Source organism: Megalobrama amblycephala, linkage group LG14, assembly GCF_018812025.1.
Source record: "Megalobrama amblycephala isolate DHTTF-2021 linkage group LG14, ASM1881202v1, whole genome shotgun sequence".
Lineage (NCBI taxonomy): Eukaryota > Metazoa > Chordata > Actinopteri > Cypriniformes > Xenocyprididae > Megalobrama > Megalobrama amblycephala.
In genome coordinates this window covers 5,195,795-5,215,675 of record NC_063057.1, presented here as the reverse complement: position 1 = coordinate 5,215,675, position 19,881 = coordinate 5,195,795, and the positions used below count along the sequence as shown (strand labels likewise).

The 19,881-nt window shown below is 37.5% G+C and overlaps 2 protein-coding genes across 5 annotated transcripts in view; both read left to right on the top strand.

Annotated features, from left to right (window-relative positions):
• ttll12 (tubulin tyrosine ligase-like family, member 12) overlaps positions 1–5,498 on the top strand; it is a 49,935-nt gene extending 44,437 nt beyond the window's left edge. For all 3 annotated transcript variants that reach the window (XM_048154665.1, XM_048154666.1, XM_048154664.1), the window contains 5 exons: positions 1,861–2,012; positions 2,389–2,470; positions 2,550–2,618; positions 4,502–4,640; positions 4,867–5,498. In XM_048154665.1, coding sequence (XP_048010622.1) covers positions 1,861–2,012; positions 2,389–2,470; positions 2,550–2,618; positions 4,502–4,640; positions 4,867–5,018 — 594 coding nt within the window. In that variant the 3' untranslated portion in view covers positions 5,019–5,498. The remainder of the gene's footprint in view (positions 1–1,860; positions 2,013–2,388; positions 2,471–2,549; positions 2,619–4,501; positions 4,641–4,866) is intronic.
• Positions 5,499–8,131: 2,633 nt separating this feature from the next.
• On the top strand, positions 8,132–19,435 carry LOC125244571. 2 transcript variants are annotated; one of them, XM_048154662.1, is made up of 3 exons: positions 8,132–8,540; positions 9,827–10,129; positions 13,421–19,435. In XM_048154662.1, the coding sequence occupies exon 3, from the start codon at positions 13,474–13,476 to the stop codon at positions 19,081–19,083; it is 5,610 nt and encodes a 1,869-aa protein (XP_048010619.1). In that variant the 5' UTR covers positions 8,132–8,540; positions 9,827–10,129; positions 13,421–13,473; the 3' UTR covers positions 19,084–19,435. The 2 variants fall into 2 exon arrangements, with proteins under 2 accessions (XP_048010619.1, XP_048010620.1); XM_048154663.1 differs by lacking the exon at positions 9,827–10,129.
• The last annotated feature ends 446 nt before the right edge of the window (positions 19,436–19,881 follow it).

The window sequence follows — 19,881 nt, the reverse complement described above, 5'->3', positions numbered from 1 at the left end:
TAAAGATCCAGCAGTATATTTATCCGTGGGCATGGGGTACTTTTTATCCATGTGTGCACCAAACCCATCGGGTGGGTTTGCTGCCAAAAAACTCTCTTTTAATTTAATCTGACCATAGAAGCTGGTCCCGTTTGAAGTTCCTGTCTTGTCTGACAGCTGAGAGCAGAGGATTTTTCTTGAAACCCTCCCGAACAACTTGTGGGGATGTAGGTGCTGCTTGATCATTTTTTTAGGCTTTCTGAGACTCAAGACTCAACTAATTTCTGCAATTCTACAGCTGTGATCCTTGGAGAGTCTTTGTCCACTCAAACTCTCCTCCTCACTTCACATTAGGGCGATTTAGACACACGTCCTCTTCCAGGCAGATTTGTAACATCTTTAGTTGATTGGAACTTCTTAATTATTGCCCTGATGATGGAAATGGGGATTTTCAGTGCTTTAGCTATTTTCTTACAGCCACTTTCTATTTTGTGAAGTTCAACAATCTTTTGCTGCACATCAGAACTATATTCTTTGGATTTCTCATTTTGATAAATGATTAAGGGAATTTGGCCCTTGTGTTTCCTCATGTTTATACTCCTGTAGAACAGGAAGTCATGGCTGGACAATTTCATACTCCTAGTCACCCTGGGAATATACTTCAGAGATATTTTACTCATAAAAAATTCTAGGGGTGCCAATAATTGTGGCCAACATGTTTTGGAGAAAAACATTTATTTCATAATGTAATTTTCCCCCCACTTTCAATTCTTTACCTTCAATGAAAGGTTAGATTTTTGCTAATTTTATGAATTAAAGATCAAAAGGATAAACATTGCAGATTTATTTTTAGAGTCATCTTTGATCATATTTATCAAGGGTGCCAACAATTTTGTCCATGACTCTACATAATAATATAATATAATATAATATAATATAGTGTGTGTGTGTGTGTGTGTGTGTGTGTGTGTGTGTGTGTGTGTGTGTGTGTGTGTGTGTGTGTGTATTCTTAAAATTGGCTACATGGTACACATTTGCTGGAAAAGACTGCATGTTATTGAAATTGTGTTCTATTTCAAAATGATGTATGATGACAATCTTAAGGATTCTCTTAAACGTGTCGAAACCACAATTGCTTATCTGCTCTAAACGGCTACAATTTGGCAAGGTAACCATGACTTTTAGTATATATCATAAGGTGATAAACTGATAAGTGCTAACATAGGAAGAACACTACAAAATGCACGTTTAGTGCAAAATGTTACACGCTTGAGCAAAACAGGCACTATTTTTTTTTTTTTTTTAACAATCACTCCAAAATTAGTAAGAAATAAGTATTTTATTCCATTTCTTGTGCAGCAAATTGTCAGAGTAAGCTGTGAGGAAATAATTACTACAAAGGTCAGATGTATCTGAGAAAGTATTGTGGCCCACTTGAGCAGTGGTTGTAAAGTCAGGGGATTTCCATCAAACAACAGATGAAAATATATCAGCTGGCAGGATGTCCTGTTAAGTCATGAAAGGGCATCTGGAGGTCTCAAGCAGAGGGCCAATTGTCCATTGATACCAATACAGGCCCTTCACACAGAACACTAGCGCACATACACAGATACACATGATTTACAGCTTCTTCAAGGCTGAAGTTGGCCCAGGCTCCAACTATCAACAGGAAAGTTTCTCAAAACATACTGTACGTTCATAAGTTGTTGTGTGAACTGAAAATTTCAAAGCTCAACTGTAAGTGAATGCTGTTGTCGATTCCAAAAACTGATGGTGTGGAAAAAAGTGTCTGTCTGTGAAAATTGCAAAAGCAGTGACATCTGACATTAAGACATGTTCATTCACACCCATTATTGCTTAACCTGTTTGTGTCTGTCTCAGGTGGTGAGTAAGTATTTGGAGGATCCCGTGTTGTTTCACCGAGAAGAGGTGGGCATGGTGAAGTTTGACATCCGCTACATGGTGCTGCTGCGCTCTGTGGAACCTCTGCGTCTCTATGCATACAATGTCTTCTGGCTGCGTTTTGCTAACAAGTAAACCACATTCTACATCCTTTATCTGAAAACACTTTTTGTCTAGAGCAAATCAAAGAAATTTCATGTGGCTAAGTATATTATTGTAATTGAAATAATGGTTCAAAAACCAGGTCACCTAAAGGTCAGGCAAACAGAACTGAATATCCTGTTTCTCACCATGTGTTGCTAATTACCAACTGGAATTTAGCTTGATGAATGAGAAAAAATGTGTGAGAAGTATGAAAGTGTATTTTAAAAAATAAAAATGTGATATTTGGTTGTTTGCACTTTTGGTACGTCATGTTATCAGCAAACCTGTTTCTATGCATTAACATTAATTATACAACACTGTGTCTGCATATTTTCATACATCACTGCTTGTCTTTCTGTCCAGACCTTTCTCGCTGGATCACTTTGATGACTATCAGAAGCACTACACAGTGATGAACTATGCCGAAGATGTGCAGCTCAAACAAGTACAAAAATTCTGCTTAGGTTGTATGCTTAAGTCTGTAGAGTTGATCTCAGATGACAGATGTTTTTGTTTCCCATCAGATTCACTATGATGAATTTATCCCCATGTTTGAGAGCCAGTATCCTCAGTATCCATGGAAACAAGTAGAGGTATTGCTTTGTGTACTTCCAATTTTCCATACAGTGGTCTCCATTTTCTCTGGGTTGAATAAACTGCTCTTTGTGGTGGTGTTTTTTTTTTTTTTTTTTTTTTTTTTTTCTTCCAAAAAGTCTTCTGCTGTGTAGAGCATCAGTGTTCATACACAGATCTCTCACTTCTCTCTATTTGTATCCTACACAGTATTCCCACTTCAGGTTTCACTTTCTAATTCTTCTGTTTTACAGTTTTGCGTGTCTGATTGTATTAATGCCCCCCTGCAGTCAATAATTTTTTCCCTTAAATCTCATATTTGATAATCACAATCACATATCTAAATGTTTTTTTTTCCTGAGAAAATAATTTCTTCATGCTTTAAAATAGCTTGACTGTAACTCTAGACCCTTGCTTTCAAATTATATGTAAATAAATATGCAAATTAGCCACATTTCCACTATTAGGCCAAAAGCGAGCACGCTAGTGTGTGCCCGTCACGTTTCCACCGTCACTTCCAGGGCTTGATTGGGTCTTGACTGTGTCTACTCTGGGCTTCCTCAGGGCCGATGGCCCCATTTTTGGCCCGCTGAATAACTTAAAGTGGGACAATCAAGGCTTGACAAGTTTTCATGAACAAAGGCAGGGTTTATCTGAGTCAGGAAAGGTTCAGCACAGCTGCTCATTTCCCATGTTATCAGATCAGGCTATCAGCTAACCTCAACATTTAAGACATTTCAAACAATTTTCAGCTCAAAACTCACTTTGAGTACGGAGGCCCCAAAGGGACATGGTGTTGGGGCAAAAAATGAGATGGTAGGGAAAATAATAAGTTATTGCTTTTGAGTTTACACGCAAAACCTTTGCGTTCTCCGTGCAAAACCTCTGCGTTTCCCAAAAAGCTCTGCGTTCACTCCCAAAACCTTTGCGTTCCCCAAGAAACTTTGTGTTTGTGTACAAAACCTTTTGAGCTCTTTGTGAGTCAACATCAAGATTCTCGGCAGAACGCAAACGTTTTTATTCCTCCATCTCATTTTTTTGAGACACCAGCAAGTGTTTGAAATAACTTCCGATTGGGATTCTGATCACTGTATGATGCAGAAATATATTTATATGCGATTCTAAAAGCTATTTATGCTAACCATTGCGACATTAAATACACCATGATTATGGAAAATACCAGAGACCACTTGAAGAACTTGCATATATGATTATACATATATTAAATATAGAACAACATATATGATTATAATTGTGTGTTTATTTGGTTTCATGTTTCATCTGCTCACTCTGAGACACAAGACGATTGCAGCAACTTGCATTTTTATTACAGAGAATTTGCACCAATTTTCCCTGGAAGTGACTAGTTTGTTCTCTTGAACACATGGAATGGAAAGGCTGCTTTATTAGCAAATGCAATATTCCAATATTGCGCAAGATAAAATTCGCAATTTGAAATGGAAACATGCCAGCGGTTTCACCTTCCACCTTGCTGGCATCAGAGAGGAAGAGAAACACGCACAAATCTCCCTCAAGGCAAACTTACTCCAGGCAGTTGCTATTATCAGCCTGTTTCCAAAACAGTAATGATTCTGGTGAACTTTCACTTCAATAGAATATGAGATTAACTACTTCTTCAACAGGGAAGAGACTAGAGAGCAGTCTCTCTGACCTATGTGACCTTAAGCACTTAAATCACCTGTGAATGTGAGAATGTGCATACTTGAGTGTGTAAACTGATATAGCACATCTATAAGAGACAAAAGAATCTGATTAAATCACATTAATTATCACTCAATTAAGGATCAGTACTGATTAATAATAACAACAGCTATGGTCCGTACTTTCACTTTATATAAGAAGCTCTAATATTTGTTGTCCTTTTGAATGTTGTTTGTTGCAGGCAGATGTCTTTAAAGCATTCTCAGAGCTCTTCCAAGCAGCTTCCTGCCGTCCTGCTCCATATGGGATCTGTGCGTACCCCTCCTCCAGAGCCATATACGCCATTGACCTCATGCTAAAATGGGACCAGACTGTTGAAGGTACAGTATATCTTGTAGGAGGTCAAAACACACTCCCCAATATTCACGCTACATAGTTTCAGATTGGAATGTTTGTTTTGGAGTGAAGTTCAACAAAAAAAGCCATGATAGCGTCTGCCTCTGGAATCAGTAGACAATAGAGACAGTGAGATTTTTGGAACGTACTTGTCTTTGTGCAAAAAAATAACATCAGTTAAATTGCATAACTCACTTTTTTTTTCTACAGGAGAACGAGTGATGCAGCCTCAGATACTGGAGGTGAATTTTAGCCCAGACTGTGAGAGGGCCTGTCGTTATCATCCCAGCTTTTACGACCACATGTTCCAAACGCTGTTCCTGGATGAGACAGAACAGTGTCCAGTCACTCGGATTTTATGACCAGCCTGAATTCCAGCACTAAAAGAACGTCTCAACGTTACCATAAATAAAGATAACGAATGCCCCTTTAACAGTGTTTATGTCACCAGGTTGTTGTGGTCTGTGTCGCAGTTACACAGATGAATCACTTGGAACAGATCTGTGTCCCGTAACGGGATATTCCCTCCACAGTCTCCATTTCATCCTGCTTTCCATGAATAATACATGCATGCAGAGTATATATGATGAGTTACAAAGAACATAAATGGAAAAGAGAGATCATAGTTCAAGCTGAGAGCCTATTTTCTTACAATAATCATAGGAAAAATTACTTCTAAAAGTTTAGATGAGATCAAAGGCCATTGTTGATAGATGTTGCAGATATACAGTCTGGTTGAAATGAACATTTTTCTCCATTAACCACCATTTTATTGACTTATGAACATATCTACAGAGTTATTAAACTTGTTGCATTAAGAAATGTTATTGTTACCAAAAATCCATAACATGTCAACTGTATTTATTTGTAATATCCAGGGATATCTTGCAAATTGGATTAATTCATGATACAGCTGATTGACTGAAAAAATTGACTCAAATGATAGCTTGTTGGGCTACTCGAACACTGTTGCCGGGGGGTTTTCATGTCCGTAGGTTGCGGCAAGCCTAAATAGCAAGATATTTAGCCCCTAGAATGTGAATTTTGCTAGGGGAACACCACCAAAAACATGGACTTTACCCTATTGGTGACTGGCTAGTTTTGAGTAGCATTTGGGTTTTGTTGTGAAAATCTGCCACTGCTACAAAAATTAGATGTAAGATTATAGGCATCTCAGCATCCTTGAGGTGCAAAGTAGTTTTTCATATTGCGTTTTTTCATATTTTCAACATGTGATGGAAAATTACAGGTCCAGTTCCTCAATTTACAGAAACATAGCGTACTTGAGAAGACGACACCCTTGGCCTTCCGCCTCCCCCATATGTTATCTCTGTAGTACACTGCTGTCAAAAATATCATGTACTTTATTATTTATACTAGTTGAAACTTTTAGAAACCCATGCTCATGTCTGCAGAAAGAACATATGTCAACAGTATAGCTTTGTGATGCAATGAGGAGATTCAGGTCAGATTGCTTAATAAAATATAATCAGAAAATAAATGACAAACATTGATTTTTAATGATAAAAATTAAGATTTAATAAAGGAAAATTATAACAGAATAACAGTTATAAATCCACTTCCAATATCTCTTAAATATTGAAGTTCAAAATATAAGCATTAACTAAGAAAAATGTTAGTCACACTCTTTAATCAAAAGTTAAGTAAAATATTACCCAAAAATCTAAGTATAAATCTATAAGCCTGAGTAAAATGCTCTTGCGTTAGGAAAGTAAAGTTAGACAAGATCACGTTGGTTCAAAATGCAGAGCAAAAATGAGTCACGACTGAATGTCAGATCGAGACTAAATACAGGAAAAATTAACCACCTTATATACTATGAAAACTGGATCATGTACATGTCTACTTCTGCAGACGTGGTCTTTAAAAAATATCTGTACTCTATTACTCAGATAATCTAGCCATCGTGTAAAATACCCGTTAATGTGCAGATTCTGCGGGTCATAAGCATATTAAAGAGCAACTGGCGGCAAAATGGCGCCAGCACTAGTGAGAATTGCCCTCGTTCACACTTCAAATGGTTGAGACGATCACCATCAGCTGGCTGAAGAATGTTGCGCCCAACCCCCATTGAGACCCATAGGGCATGCCTGAAGGAAAACGAAAAACAGATGAATTAACTGCCTTTTGTATATTAAAAAAAAAAACTCGTAAATTAAAAACGTACTTTACAAAAATAAACATCACAGAATCAATCAAATCCCTTAATGCAGTTTCGGCATACTTCAACTCTTATAGGCTACTTTTATTACAAGCTAGCCTATAATTTATATTAACAAAACTTATAAAACTTATGTAAGGAGATCCAGTCAGACGAAGGAATGCTGATATAAATTAATTTCATTTCTTAATAGCAGATGGTCAAACAACAAATCAGTATAATCAATTTGGAGTAAAATAATTTGGAATAATCAGAATTCAGATTTTAATAAAGAAAAATAAACTGTTACTCTAAATAAAATAAAACTAAATAAAATGTTTTTGCCTAAGAGGAATAAAATGAACGAGAGCTCTCTTCCAGTGAGCCAGAGTGCAAGAAAGAGAGAGGTTTATTGAAAAGAGACTAACTAACCAGGAAACATGCACTTCTTATACACTTGTTTGATCAGATAAGTAAGGAGACGTTTCTTATCGGTATGAAAAGGCCCCTGTGATGTCTTAAGTCCACAGCTGTAAAATTAGATAGCAGACGGTTGTGGTTTTGACTCCTTTGAAGTAAAAGGACAGAAAAACTTTTTTTATCATATTGATTTGGAAAAATATTATACCTCAATTCACAGAAACAGTGTATGCAGATTAGTATCTAAATGAAGATGTGATGCACTTACAGAAAAACATCTTGTTAGTTGAAACTTGCTCATGTCTTCAGAACAAAAGGTTAATGAAGTAAAAAAAAAAAAAAAATAGGCTACATCACTGATATACAGTCAAACCCAAATTTATTCAGACACCTTGAACATTTCATTAATTAATTCCGTTTATTCACTAAAAAATCTCAATTATGCCAGATAACACTTAAGCAAAACATGGTCAGGTCAAAGTGTCTGAAAATTGTTGTCCCAAATTTTGATCAATTTTACTGGTAGTTCACTGTATGAAGAATTTTTGGGTATAATATGTCAGTTTACTTTAATTTGCTATCCTCATTTACATAAATGAACTACAATGTCCTGCACCCACTAGTAAAAGTATATCAAAAATATCTGAATAATTTTTGGTTTGACTGTATATATGAATTTAAGAAGCAAGATCATCAAAAAAAAAAAAAAAATACTTGCAAGATATGTCAGATTATATGAATACAAGATATGACTGATATATGATAAAACATAAATAGGATGAATATATCTTTTTCCTTTTTTTGTTACTGACTTAATTTGTCAATTCTCATATAAAAAAGTTTAAACATATAATATGTGTTAATATATATATATAGATAGATAGATAGATAGATAGATAGATAGATAGATAGATAGATAGATAGATAGATAGATAGATAGATAGAGACACACTCTCTCCCTCTCTCGAGTATATAATATCTCCATATAGGCTATGATTTAAATATATAGCATATATTCTTTTAACATGTTTTTTAAAAAATAGTTTAGTTGGCAGTGCGCCACCATTGAAAAGAAGCCTAGGTTAATAAATAACTGGGAAATGGAATGGGGATGGGCTTAAAGAAAAAACTGGATGTACGCCCATGAAAAAAACTGTATAAAAGAGAAAGCTGCGATTGAGGTTGTTAGTCATACAGCTGGCATCGAGGATTTGTTGAGCTTTGGCATGTGGAACTTATTGACTTCGAGACTTTTGGGATAAAATAAGATTTTTCTACAACAACAGCTCCAGCACAAACAACGGTGAGTATAAGAGACCAGAGGAGATAAATCATGAGGGCTTCAGGAAACCTGAACTTAGTTCACAGGGCTGAAGAGAAACCAGTATTAAATGCTAAACAGTGCAGAACATTGTTTCCAAATTGATCACATCTTAAACTAAAACCACATGCTAGCCAGAGTGTTGCATTGAGAGCCAAATGCATCAACATTACACTTTAGATATGCATTTCACATATGCTAATTTCATGTGTAAGAAGATTATTTGTTATGAGGCTGGTAGTGTAGAAATTAAAACTTCTTAAATGCTCATAATCTGAGGATATCAAGATCTGTGTTTTAAAACCTTTGTGGTTTGATGTTGTCAGAGGAGGTGGTTGTCAGCTGATGTTTCTGGGCTGTGACTACGTCAGTAGACGCTTCTTCCACATCTGCAGGATGTTGTGGTTTTCACGTATTGTGCTCACTTGCCCTTTACATGTATAAAATGTATGCTCATGTTGATTCAATAGACTCATAAAAGATAACTGTAGAATAGCCTGGACATGTAAGTCAGGAAAACTAGAGGCCACATGCCAATGTGGTATGAAAAACAGAAAACATTTAGAGAGCAAAGAGCCAAGGTCATCTTCTCTTAAATACTACATTGCATAAGTACAGTGTGTCTCTGTGAATTGAGGTATAAGATCAGAAGTTTTCCATCACGTGTTGTCTAGAGCAATATGATAAAATTTACTTTGCAACCCAAAGAAGCCAAAACCACTATAGTCAGATATCTTTTGCAGCTGTGGCTCCTAGAGACATATTGGTTTAGTTAATAACCAAAAAGGAACTTGCCTTTGCTCATTGTTCTAACAAGTATACAAGTATATTTCTGTTTAGTCTGTCTCAGTCTTGACTCAAACCTTTGCAGCTCTGAAAGAGAGAACTTTACTTTTCATTAAGCAAGAATATTTTTACTCAGATTTTGACTTTGCTTTTATTTGATATTATCTTTATCAAAATTTGAATTCTACTATTAAGAAATAAAATTGATTTTATCAGCTGACAGGATCTCATCATTGCATCAGCTATTTATTATCAATGCAGAAGCAAACAGTATTTAAAGATTGTTCTGCATATCTGTTTTATTGGCCAAGTGAATAGGCTAGTGTAAGTGAATGCCAATCAATATCGATCAATCTTTACTGGGTGTGTTTGCACATAAAGCCTATCCGTGCTGTTTATAAACAATGTTTAAAGAAGCTAATTAAGAACAATAAGAAACGAATGTACATAAATGTGAAAATTTGCATATGCTTTTTTGATAGGTGATGGGCGGAGGATGTCTTAAGACAGCCCCCTTCTTTTGTCATGGACTGGCTGAATCAGCACAACATGTGCGTGGGTCGCGCCCTCAGAACGCGCAGTGAGCTCCATCCGCTCTCATCTTAACTCTGATGAGGGTTATGGATGTGCGATAGACGGTTTTGCAAATTTGATGCAACGCGCCAAAACCAAGTGCTTCTGGGATTCTCGTGCGGATTAAATCTTTTGTTTGGATTAATTGATTGGTTGGAAGTGTGGAGACCCAAAGCGGACACGGAGTCGATGTCTGAGATGCACTGTAAATTGTGAGTACTGTGTAAATCTATAGAGATCTAAAAACGCCTTGTTTGGTTTCTGGAAATGTTTCTATGTTATTTTAAATCCATCCGTAGGTTGTTTTGGTGTGCAGTATAGCAAGTCGTTTAACGTATTCATTTTAACTAGTATCTATTTTTATGTCACTAGTTCCTCTTAATCACTAGTAGTTTCTTCAGATTAGTATTAATAGGTTGTTTGCACATGACGTCACAGCAGCAGCGCGAATGAGTTTGGAGGACAAGGAGTGTATTTTCTATAGGAATCCTATCAAAAACTCGAAATTCGTATGTTTTGCGTCGTTTATGGTTGCTCAAATCGATAAAATCAAGAACCCAGAAGGTGTTTATATCATTTACATAACTTATAATGGTTTTTTATAACTTATATCGTTTTTTAACTTTAAAAGTTGTCGCCTTTAATAGCGTTTTGCGTCTGCTGATACTGAAATGAATATGGATAACGTTACCTGCTTACCTTATTTGTTTTTGACTTGGTTAAATATCCACATTCTTCATGGTATTGTTTGCAGGGAAGAGAAGCTATTTTATCCCACTGAATGGTAATTTGGTGTTTTCACTTCAGTGTTGTAGTATTCCGTTCACAACGGTGATCTGGTTACCATGAGAACAGTGTTACACGCTGCTGCTTCATCTATGTAATTATTTTATTGAGTGAGAGGGAGTGGGTTAAATCAGTGATATTATTAGATTTGATATACGGCGTCTTTCCGTCACCTCCTCAACCTGCTTCCCAGTGTGTTTTTACACGTATAAAAGGCAGTGTAAAAATTGTATTTCACTTTCCAGTTTTTTTCTTTTAACGATGATGTGAGCTCCTGTTGCAATTCTCGATTCAGCATAAATGACCTACAATGGCGACATTTTTCACAATCGCGACAGAAAATACTGCCCTAACTTCACTAGTAGAAAGGCAGCGCGATAAACAAACCCAGACTGGAACTGAACGCGGCGTTACGGCAGCTTTACATTCTCTAAATCTACCTCCTCGATGGCAGGAAAGTCTTTCAATTCATTGGGAAAGTCACTCATCTTCATAACATAAATATCACGTCCAACATATGTTGTGATTTTCTGTTTATACCTTTCTAAACCAACACAGAAAGGACTTTTCTCCATCTCTTCCATTCTAATTTTCACTGCTTGCCCTCCACCGGTATTTCGCGCGTCACCAGAACCACGTGATTGCAGACAACCTATTGGATGTAAGCAGGGGTGTTTGTCGCGTGAGCCCCGGTAAAATTTTACTGGTAAAAGGTGTTGGGCAGATTACTTCCAAATGTAATCCGTTACTGATTACAAATTACGAAAATTGTAGTTATTAACGTAATCTAGAATACTCATTTTAGGCAATGTGTTCTGAGCACTTTTTTATTACTACTATTAGATTACTGTCTTAGATTTGAATGTGAGAATTGTGTACCATATTGATAAATATATAAAAATTGGGGTTAATGAAAGAACTTCATTTTAATTTTACATTTTTGATTTAATCAATAGCATTTCATCGACTCTCAATCACCTGAAGTTCAAGGTTTAATCAAGCTAATGATTAAATCAAAAATGTAAAATTAAAATGAATAAATTATATGTAAATAAGAACAAAATAAAGCGACTGAAAACTAAAATTATTAATATATTTTATTTTTCTTTACCTGCATGTCAATGTGACCATTATCTGACCATTATCAGAGATCTGTGAACATGCAACACATGTTGTTTTGTTCCCAAATTTAGAAGCATTACACATTTATTTACATGACATTTACATTTACATTCTATATTTTGAATATAGTCAAAGCTAAATATTATGACACACAATAGGGAGAATCAATAATTATGAATAATTTAGGCTACCGCCATTGTGCGAATATGTAATCCTGTAATTCATAAAAAAGTAACTGTAATCTGATTATATATAATCTAATTACAAGTACTTATTTTTTGGAATCAGACTATGTAATCCAGATAAAATGTAATCAGTTACTACCCAGCACTGCTGAAAAATTACATGGCCGAACCCCATGTAGGCTATACTTACCTGAGGAACACGACAACCATATCTTATGTCCCATATTTTAATCGGCGGTTCAGAATCGGAAGCAGCGATTCTCAGTACGCAATGGAGTCAGTTCTTTTCAGAACAGGTTATCAGAATCGATCACATTTCAGTTCAAATAATTTGGACAGCTAATCCACACGTTAAAATGAATGCTGAACTATAGTCAGACAGCATTTGAGGTCATGACTAGTGACCAGGTCAAAGGGAGGTCAAAGGGAACTGAAAAATACAGGCATCCTATTACCATGAACAGTAGCTGGCAGTGTTTGAGGAACGGTTGCTCCGTCTGTGCATTACAACTTAACCTGCTTGCAATGTAAAGGGGCACTAACTATTTTTGCATTGCACAATTACATTTTTGACTCTAGGGCTGTCACAGGACATTTATTTTTAGTGAAATCTGTAAGGTCACATTTTAGGCATGGCATTCAAAAAACTGCTTACAGAAGCAGATGTTATTTTAGTCAGGAATGCACAGCTGTGGAAAGGGAATGAACACAGAAAATATTCTATGTTCAAGCTTCTTCAAAGTGTATTGTCCATGCATACTACTATAATACACAAAAATAGCATGCATTATTTTATATATAGAGAAAATGCATATAGTGAGAATTATAACTCTTGAAAAACAACAGATGTTTCCTGACCAGAACACTCCTAGTTTCCGTCATCCCGACCTGTTTTCATACAGGGTGTATGGTGATTTATTATTATAACTAACAATAAAACAGAAAAGAGAGGGGAAATTCTTACAACAGCTTATCCTACAACCTTGAAATTCCTTCATGTATACAAGCTGAGAGCCTATTTGTTACAAAGACCTGCTGAGAGTTTATCTTATCTGTATACACTGACTAAAATATGCACGTTAAAGGTGAAATGGGTCATTTTTGCACCATTAATGCCATCGAACACAATTTAATAGGTGTGTTCGACTTGAAGAGGCTCTGTGCAGACCAATCAGTGCATGATATCAAATACTGCGAGATCGTTTTGAAAGCATACAGAGCCATCTGCTTTCTAATCGCTCTTGTGGTACTTCGATGTCATACACTAATCGTTCTGCGCTTCAAGTTGAACATGCCTAATGACTCTTTAAACAGGTTTCTAGAAAGTCCCTCTCCTTTCTAGAAAGTGTTATTCCTTTGATTTTTGAATGTTATGTATTTGCTTTTTATTAACATCTTTTTCTTTTTTAGAACACTTATTGCATAACTCAGCTTAAGAACAACGCCATTGAAGAACCTTTACCATGCAGGGATACGCGTGGAGTTCAAATCAACGTCCCCCGCCAAACTACCAAGAACGTGCTCCACCTCCGTACCAAGAACGTGCTCCCCCTCAGTACCCACAATACCCACTTCAGTACCAAGATCAATTCCTGCCTGATTACCAAGACTTCAGGAATGATCAACCCAATATGCTCCAGGCACAGTTCAACGCCCAATTTGCTAGACCAAACATGCATGGATATAATACACAGACAAACCGGGCTCATCCCCAGTACCTGTGTGCTGCCTCCAACACACAGCAGCACTACCCATCTGAAAACCCCAACACATATAGGTGTTATGCCCAATTTGCCATACAATCAAACTCTTCCTCCCCACAGAACTACAGAAAAACAGGCCACAATCAAGCTCAAATGTATTGGTCTCCACAGTCAAACCATGGCAGCTCTGTGGGTAACAACAGGGGTTGGAGTTCCCACACTTCCAACAATGGCAGCTCTTGTTCCATGAACAATCAGCAACAACTTCAAGCTCCTAGAACAGCTCCTCGTCATCATCAACAACATCAGTTCTCTAGACAACACTCAGGCAAACAACATATGCACCACCGGACACAAGGACACCGCCAACAATCCTCTTCTTGGGCCCATAACAATGGAGTTTCCCAGAGAATTTCCAACAATCAAGCTCAGAGCCGAACCACGGCCAATTATACCTTGTGCAACCCTATGTCACCACCTTCTGGAGCACAAAGTAACATTTCATTGCTTTCCAATAACTTAAACCAAAGTCCTGTTAACCAGAACCAGCCAGAACTGAGGTCAAACGTAGGACCAGATGTATCGACAATCCATTTTCAGAATAATCAAAGCACTGGGCAACAGTCTCAAGGCACAAACTGTGGGACACATAACGTTAATGAAACCTCTCAAATGACACGGACCAATGAAGCCCAGCCTCAGCCTCACTCTAGATCTTATGCTAACACACTAATATATAGATTACTGTGTTCAAATGGCAAAGAACAAGCAAATAAGCAGCAATCGGTTGAAGAAATTGCACATCAGAACACTTGTTCAGAACAGTCGGAGGTTTGTGCAACCAACAGGACTGACCAACATTCAAAGGAACCTTCTTCTGGACCTAGTGCACAGTGTACAGTTGAACCACCCAGTAAAAGAATGAAGTATGCTGTGGTTCAGACAGACTATTGGAACAAAGAAACAAGTGTCTCCAAAAATTTTGGAGCCCAATCTGCCCGTCCTGGTACCCATCAGGCAGGTAGTAATGAGAACAGATTTAAAGGAATGAGTCAACACAGCATACAGTACAGTACGGACCCAGCAGACTGTCTTGAAGCGGTGTTTGCACTACAGAAAGTCTCTCAGCAAGTTCACAAGGCCATAGCCATAGTTCCACCCATTTCCCAGCAGACCTCCAACACTACACAGATGGCTGATACCAACCCAAAAAAATCAGACAGTCCACAATTAAAGATTGATTCCGTTTGGACACTTGTTGAAGAGTCTGATGCACAAAAAACCCTACATGACAAGTTGCCTGAATCCCCTTCACCAACAGCTCAACAAGAGGACAAAAGCCTTGAAATTGAGACTACAAGCAACATTGCAGATTCTGATACATGCTCTACTAGCCCAGTTGAATGTCAAAATAATGCTCAGCAAGATGACTGTGAGTCAAGTGATGCTTCATTAGACTTGTCCAGTGTGCCAGTGGTTAAGTACACACTGGAGAAACTAAGGGACTTAGTGAAGTCTTTAGAGATTGCGGAATTATCATCTGGATATCCAGTGGAATCAGAGAGCTTTTTTAATAGGATCTTGAAACTCTACTGGAATGGGAGTCAAGACAATCTTGTGGAGGCATTGAAATCATTTAGAAAGGAGGCAGAGCACCAGTCATCTGTTGATATCGTATGGGATTATGAGTCTGTGGTATTTGAAAGCATTGAAACCGAAAACCTAAAGAAGCTTGCTCATTGCGACGTTCTCAACAATGAGATGTATTCATCATCTGAGGAGTTCAAGTCTTCTTGGTTAAATGTTGATGGGCAGCAAGCTGATATTGAGAAGGTGCTTTCAGAACCACTGTTGGATGACATAACTGTGATCAAAGCAACATCACAGGTATTTTCAGATAAGACTGTTGTCACTTCAACTAATTTAGGTGCGAATTCCCACAAAGATGCGCCTGAGGTTTCATCCACTGAGAAAAGTGTAAAACCAGACACGGGTAGTCCAGCAGCTCTTCTTGCACCCCAGTCAGGAAATGACAGGGAGGAAATGGCCACTGAAAACAATGGTCATTCATATGCAGGGCTGTCTAGAATGACATATCTGAGCAGCGTCTCCAGTGAGAAAGAGACATTCAAGAAGCAAGTGGACATCAATCAAAACTACAATTTTAACACAAAACCTTCAGATAACTCCCCATTAGCAGAAAGATCTACAGAGAAACTTACAGACAGCAGCAATGAAATAGAAGTATGCAGACAAGATCATTCTGAGCAAACATGTCATAACTTGTCTGTGTCAGAATCACTTCCTCTGAGCCCTGGAAACAGTGTTTCAGATAGTGTAAAAAAGTCTGACTTATCTTTTTCTACTGAGACTCTTTGTAATTCTAAGGATACATGGCAGATAGAAGATATTTCTGATGATGAAAATCCAGGCAATAAAGAGGCTCTTAATAAATCCTCAGACATCGGGCTGGTAGAGGATATTTCAGATGCTGAAAATTCTGGAAATAAGGAGGTTCTTCCTATCTCCTCAGACACCTCACCGGTAAAAGATATTTCAGATACTGAAAATTCTGGAAATGAGGTTCTTCCTAACTCATCAGAAAACTGGCTGGTAGAAGATATTTCAGAGGATGAAAATACTGGAAATAAGGAGGTTCTTAACTCCTCAGACACCTGGCCATTAGAAGATATTTCAGAGGATGAAAATACTGGAAATAAGGAGGTTCTTAATAACTCCTCAGACATCTGGCTGGTAGAAAATATTTCAGATACTGAAAAAACTGGAAATAAGGCGGTTCTTCCCAACTCATCAGAAACCTGTCTGGTAGAAGATATTTCAGAGGATGAAAATACTGGAAATAAGGGTGTTCTCAATAACTCCTTAGACACCTGGCCATTAGAAGATATTTCAGAGGATGAAAATACTGGGAATAAGGATGTCCTCAATAACTCCTCAGACACCTGGCCATTAGAAGATATTTCAGAGGATGAAAATACTGGAAATAAGGCGATTCTTCCTAACTCCTCAGACACCTGGCAGGTGGAAGACATCTCTGAAGATGAGAATCCAGACAATAAGGACACTTGTAGTAACTCCTCAGACATATGTGTGGAGGAAGATGTTTCTAATGATGAAAATTCAAGCGATTCCTTGTTAATGGAAATCACAGTGCTATCGTCTGAAGATGCTAAAACATTTTTCCAACAGTTGGAAAATGAACCTGAATGTGGTGTCAAAACAACTACATCAACATTTGACTGCCGGGATCTTGTAGCATGCTTTGATGCATCAAGTCAGCCTAACCATGAGTACAACAAAGCAGATACTTGCTCTCTCTGTGGTACCAAAATTGTGATATCTAATTCCACTAATGTGACGGCCAATGATGGTGATCATTTCTGCTCCCAGTGTTGGGAACAGGCACCATTGCTTGAGCTAGAAGAGGAGCCATGCTCTCCTGTGAAAAATGAGGCTGGTGTACTGACCTCTCCTGCTAAATCCAACAAACAAGGCCAAGATTGTAGTCCGCCATGTTTTAAACTGGAAGTGAAGGATGTGGCTTCAACAAAGGAATGCATTGTGTATGAAAGGCTGACAGGACAAAAAAGTGACTATATGGTAAGATTAGGACTGGTACAAAATTCGCCAACTCTTGAACTGAAAGTCAAGGAGCTAAATGTTACTTCACCAGAGACATGCACTGTGGACGAAGGACAAAAAAGGGATGGTATTGTAAAATCGGAACTGGGGGAAAATTGTTGTCCACCATGTCTTGATTTGCAAGTCAAGAAGCCAGCTGTTGCTTCCCTAAAGGAAAGTATTGGAAATAAAAGACTGTCTGGGCAAAAATGTGAAGGCATGGTAAAATCAGAACTAGGACAAACCCGTAGTCCACCACCTCTTGATCTAAAAGTTAAGGAGCTAACTGTTACTTCAACAAAGAAATGCATTGCAGATGAAAAAAGAGACTGTATGGTAAAATCAGAACTGGGACAAAATTGTAGTTCACCATCTCTTGAACCGAAAGTCAGTAAGCCAACTGTTGCTTCAACAGAGGATCGCATTGATGATGAAGGACGGACAGAACAAAAAAGTCAAAGTTTGTTAAAGTCAGAACTGAGACAAAATTGTAGTCCACCATCTCTTGAACTGCAAGTCAAGGTGCCAAATGTTTCTCCTCCAGAGGAATGCACTGAAAATGATAAAAGACTGACAGGACCAAAAAGAGACTGTATGGTGAAATCAAAACTAGGTCAAAATTGTAGTCGACCAAGTCTTGAAATAGAAGTCAATGAGCCAACTGCTGCTTCAACAGAGGAATGCACTGAAGATGAAAGAATGATGGGACAAAAAAGTGAAAGTTTGTTAAAATCACAACTGAGACAAAATTGTAGTCCATCATCTCTTGAACCAAAATTGAAGGTGCCAAATGTTGCTTCCCCAAAGAAATGTATTGCAGATGAAGGACTGGAAAAATCAGTGACACAGAAAATGCCTGAAATTCAGAGGCCAGCTGAACAGAAGCTTATCAAGATTCAACCAAATAAGGAGAAAAAGGATAAAACGGAGACAAACGGATTTGCCAAGCCCCAACTGCTCTTCAAATGCAACAAACCACCTCCCAAAAAATCGTCCTTTTTTAAGCATAAGCTCAAATCTGGTAGCACTAGTACTGGTTCTGATGAATCTGTGCTTTTCACTCCAGATATTGTGGTTAAAAAGAACTTGCCACAAAAGAAAAAAAATCTCAAACGCCCTAGTGGTGAGAGTCAGGACTGCAGCAAGGTGAAAAAATTCAAAGAACACAGGCAAGAAAGACAAGATTATCCTGACAGAACCTCACAGAACCATAGAGAAACCCTACAGAAAGTTACAGAGAAAGTGCCCGGTCATTCAAATGACACGTCACCCCACGGGTCAACAAAGAAGCTTGAGCTGCGCGGTATTCTGTCAGTGAATAAAACTAAAACAATTGAGCCAAAGAAAGTGAGATTTGATTTGTATGGATCCAACAGAGAAAAACAGATCTATGCTCATGAGCGGCGTTTTTCAGCCCCTGCTAGCTTAACGGTTTCTGATACTTGCAAAGACTATACCGATGTGCTTTCTGCTAAACAAAAAGTACTCAACCAGTGGAGCAGCACCTTTATACCTAAAACAAAGAGCTTTCATCCCAGGTCACCACAGGAGGGAGCACCACAGAAGAAAAAACCACAGAAAACTAAGGACCTCTTAAAGTCAAGCATTAGTGCATTAAAAAGCCATATGACTCACAGAGCAAAGCTCCAGTCCAGTAGCAAGAAAGAGACAAATCACTTTAGAAAACCAGTATTTCATCAAAAGCTTACAAAAACACTAAGCGGCTAACCTAGTTGCTTTTATCATGTTTACTTAAATATGTTTACACATAATAGCTGTGGCAGAAATGTGTGACAGTTTTCTGTTGATGACAATGATGGATGTTTTTTTTTTTTTTTTTTTATTGTTACTGAAAGCAAAATAGAAAACTTTATTTTTCTAAGGTGTTGTTGTTTGTAATATACTCCACTGTATGTGACTGAAAATGACTGCAATCAGTGTTATTTTATAAGAATATTTTTAATAACTATTGTTAGTACTTCTTGATGCTGTAACATAGTATAAATATATATTTGTATTTGGAAATACAAGACAATTTACTGGAAAGGCAGTTGTGTCACTTAATAAATGTTTTAAATGACTTGTTCTCTTCCTTTTGTTTTTTGGTTATTTTTGGAGCTTTTTTGGTTATTTATTTTGTTATTGCAGAAACTCTTAGTACATTCACATTACTCATTCCTTGATCACTTAATTGTACAGTTATGATCTATATGATATTTAATAATCTTTCAGAGTTGTTTTTTGTTTTTTTTAACTCTTTGTAATATCTATATGCAGAATTATGCAACATGAATGATGAACTAAATACCATGACAATCATCTGTTAATGTCTATTGCACATATAATAAAAGTTAGTACGTGTGAATAACTGCGCTTGCAGACGCACAGTCAACATGCTCTTGAGTGTTTATGGACCAGCTTTGACTGTTCCAATATGGCAGGGGTAGGCAAGTTTGGTCCTAGAGAGCCGCTGACCTGCTGAGTTTAGCTCCAACCTTAATCAAACACACCTGAACAAGCAAATTA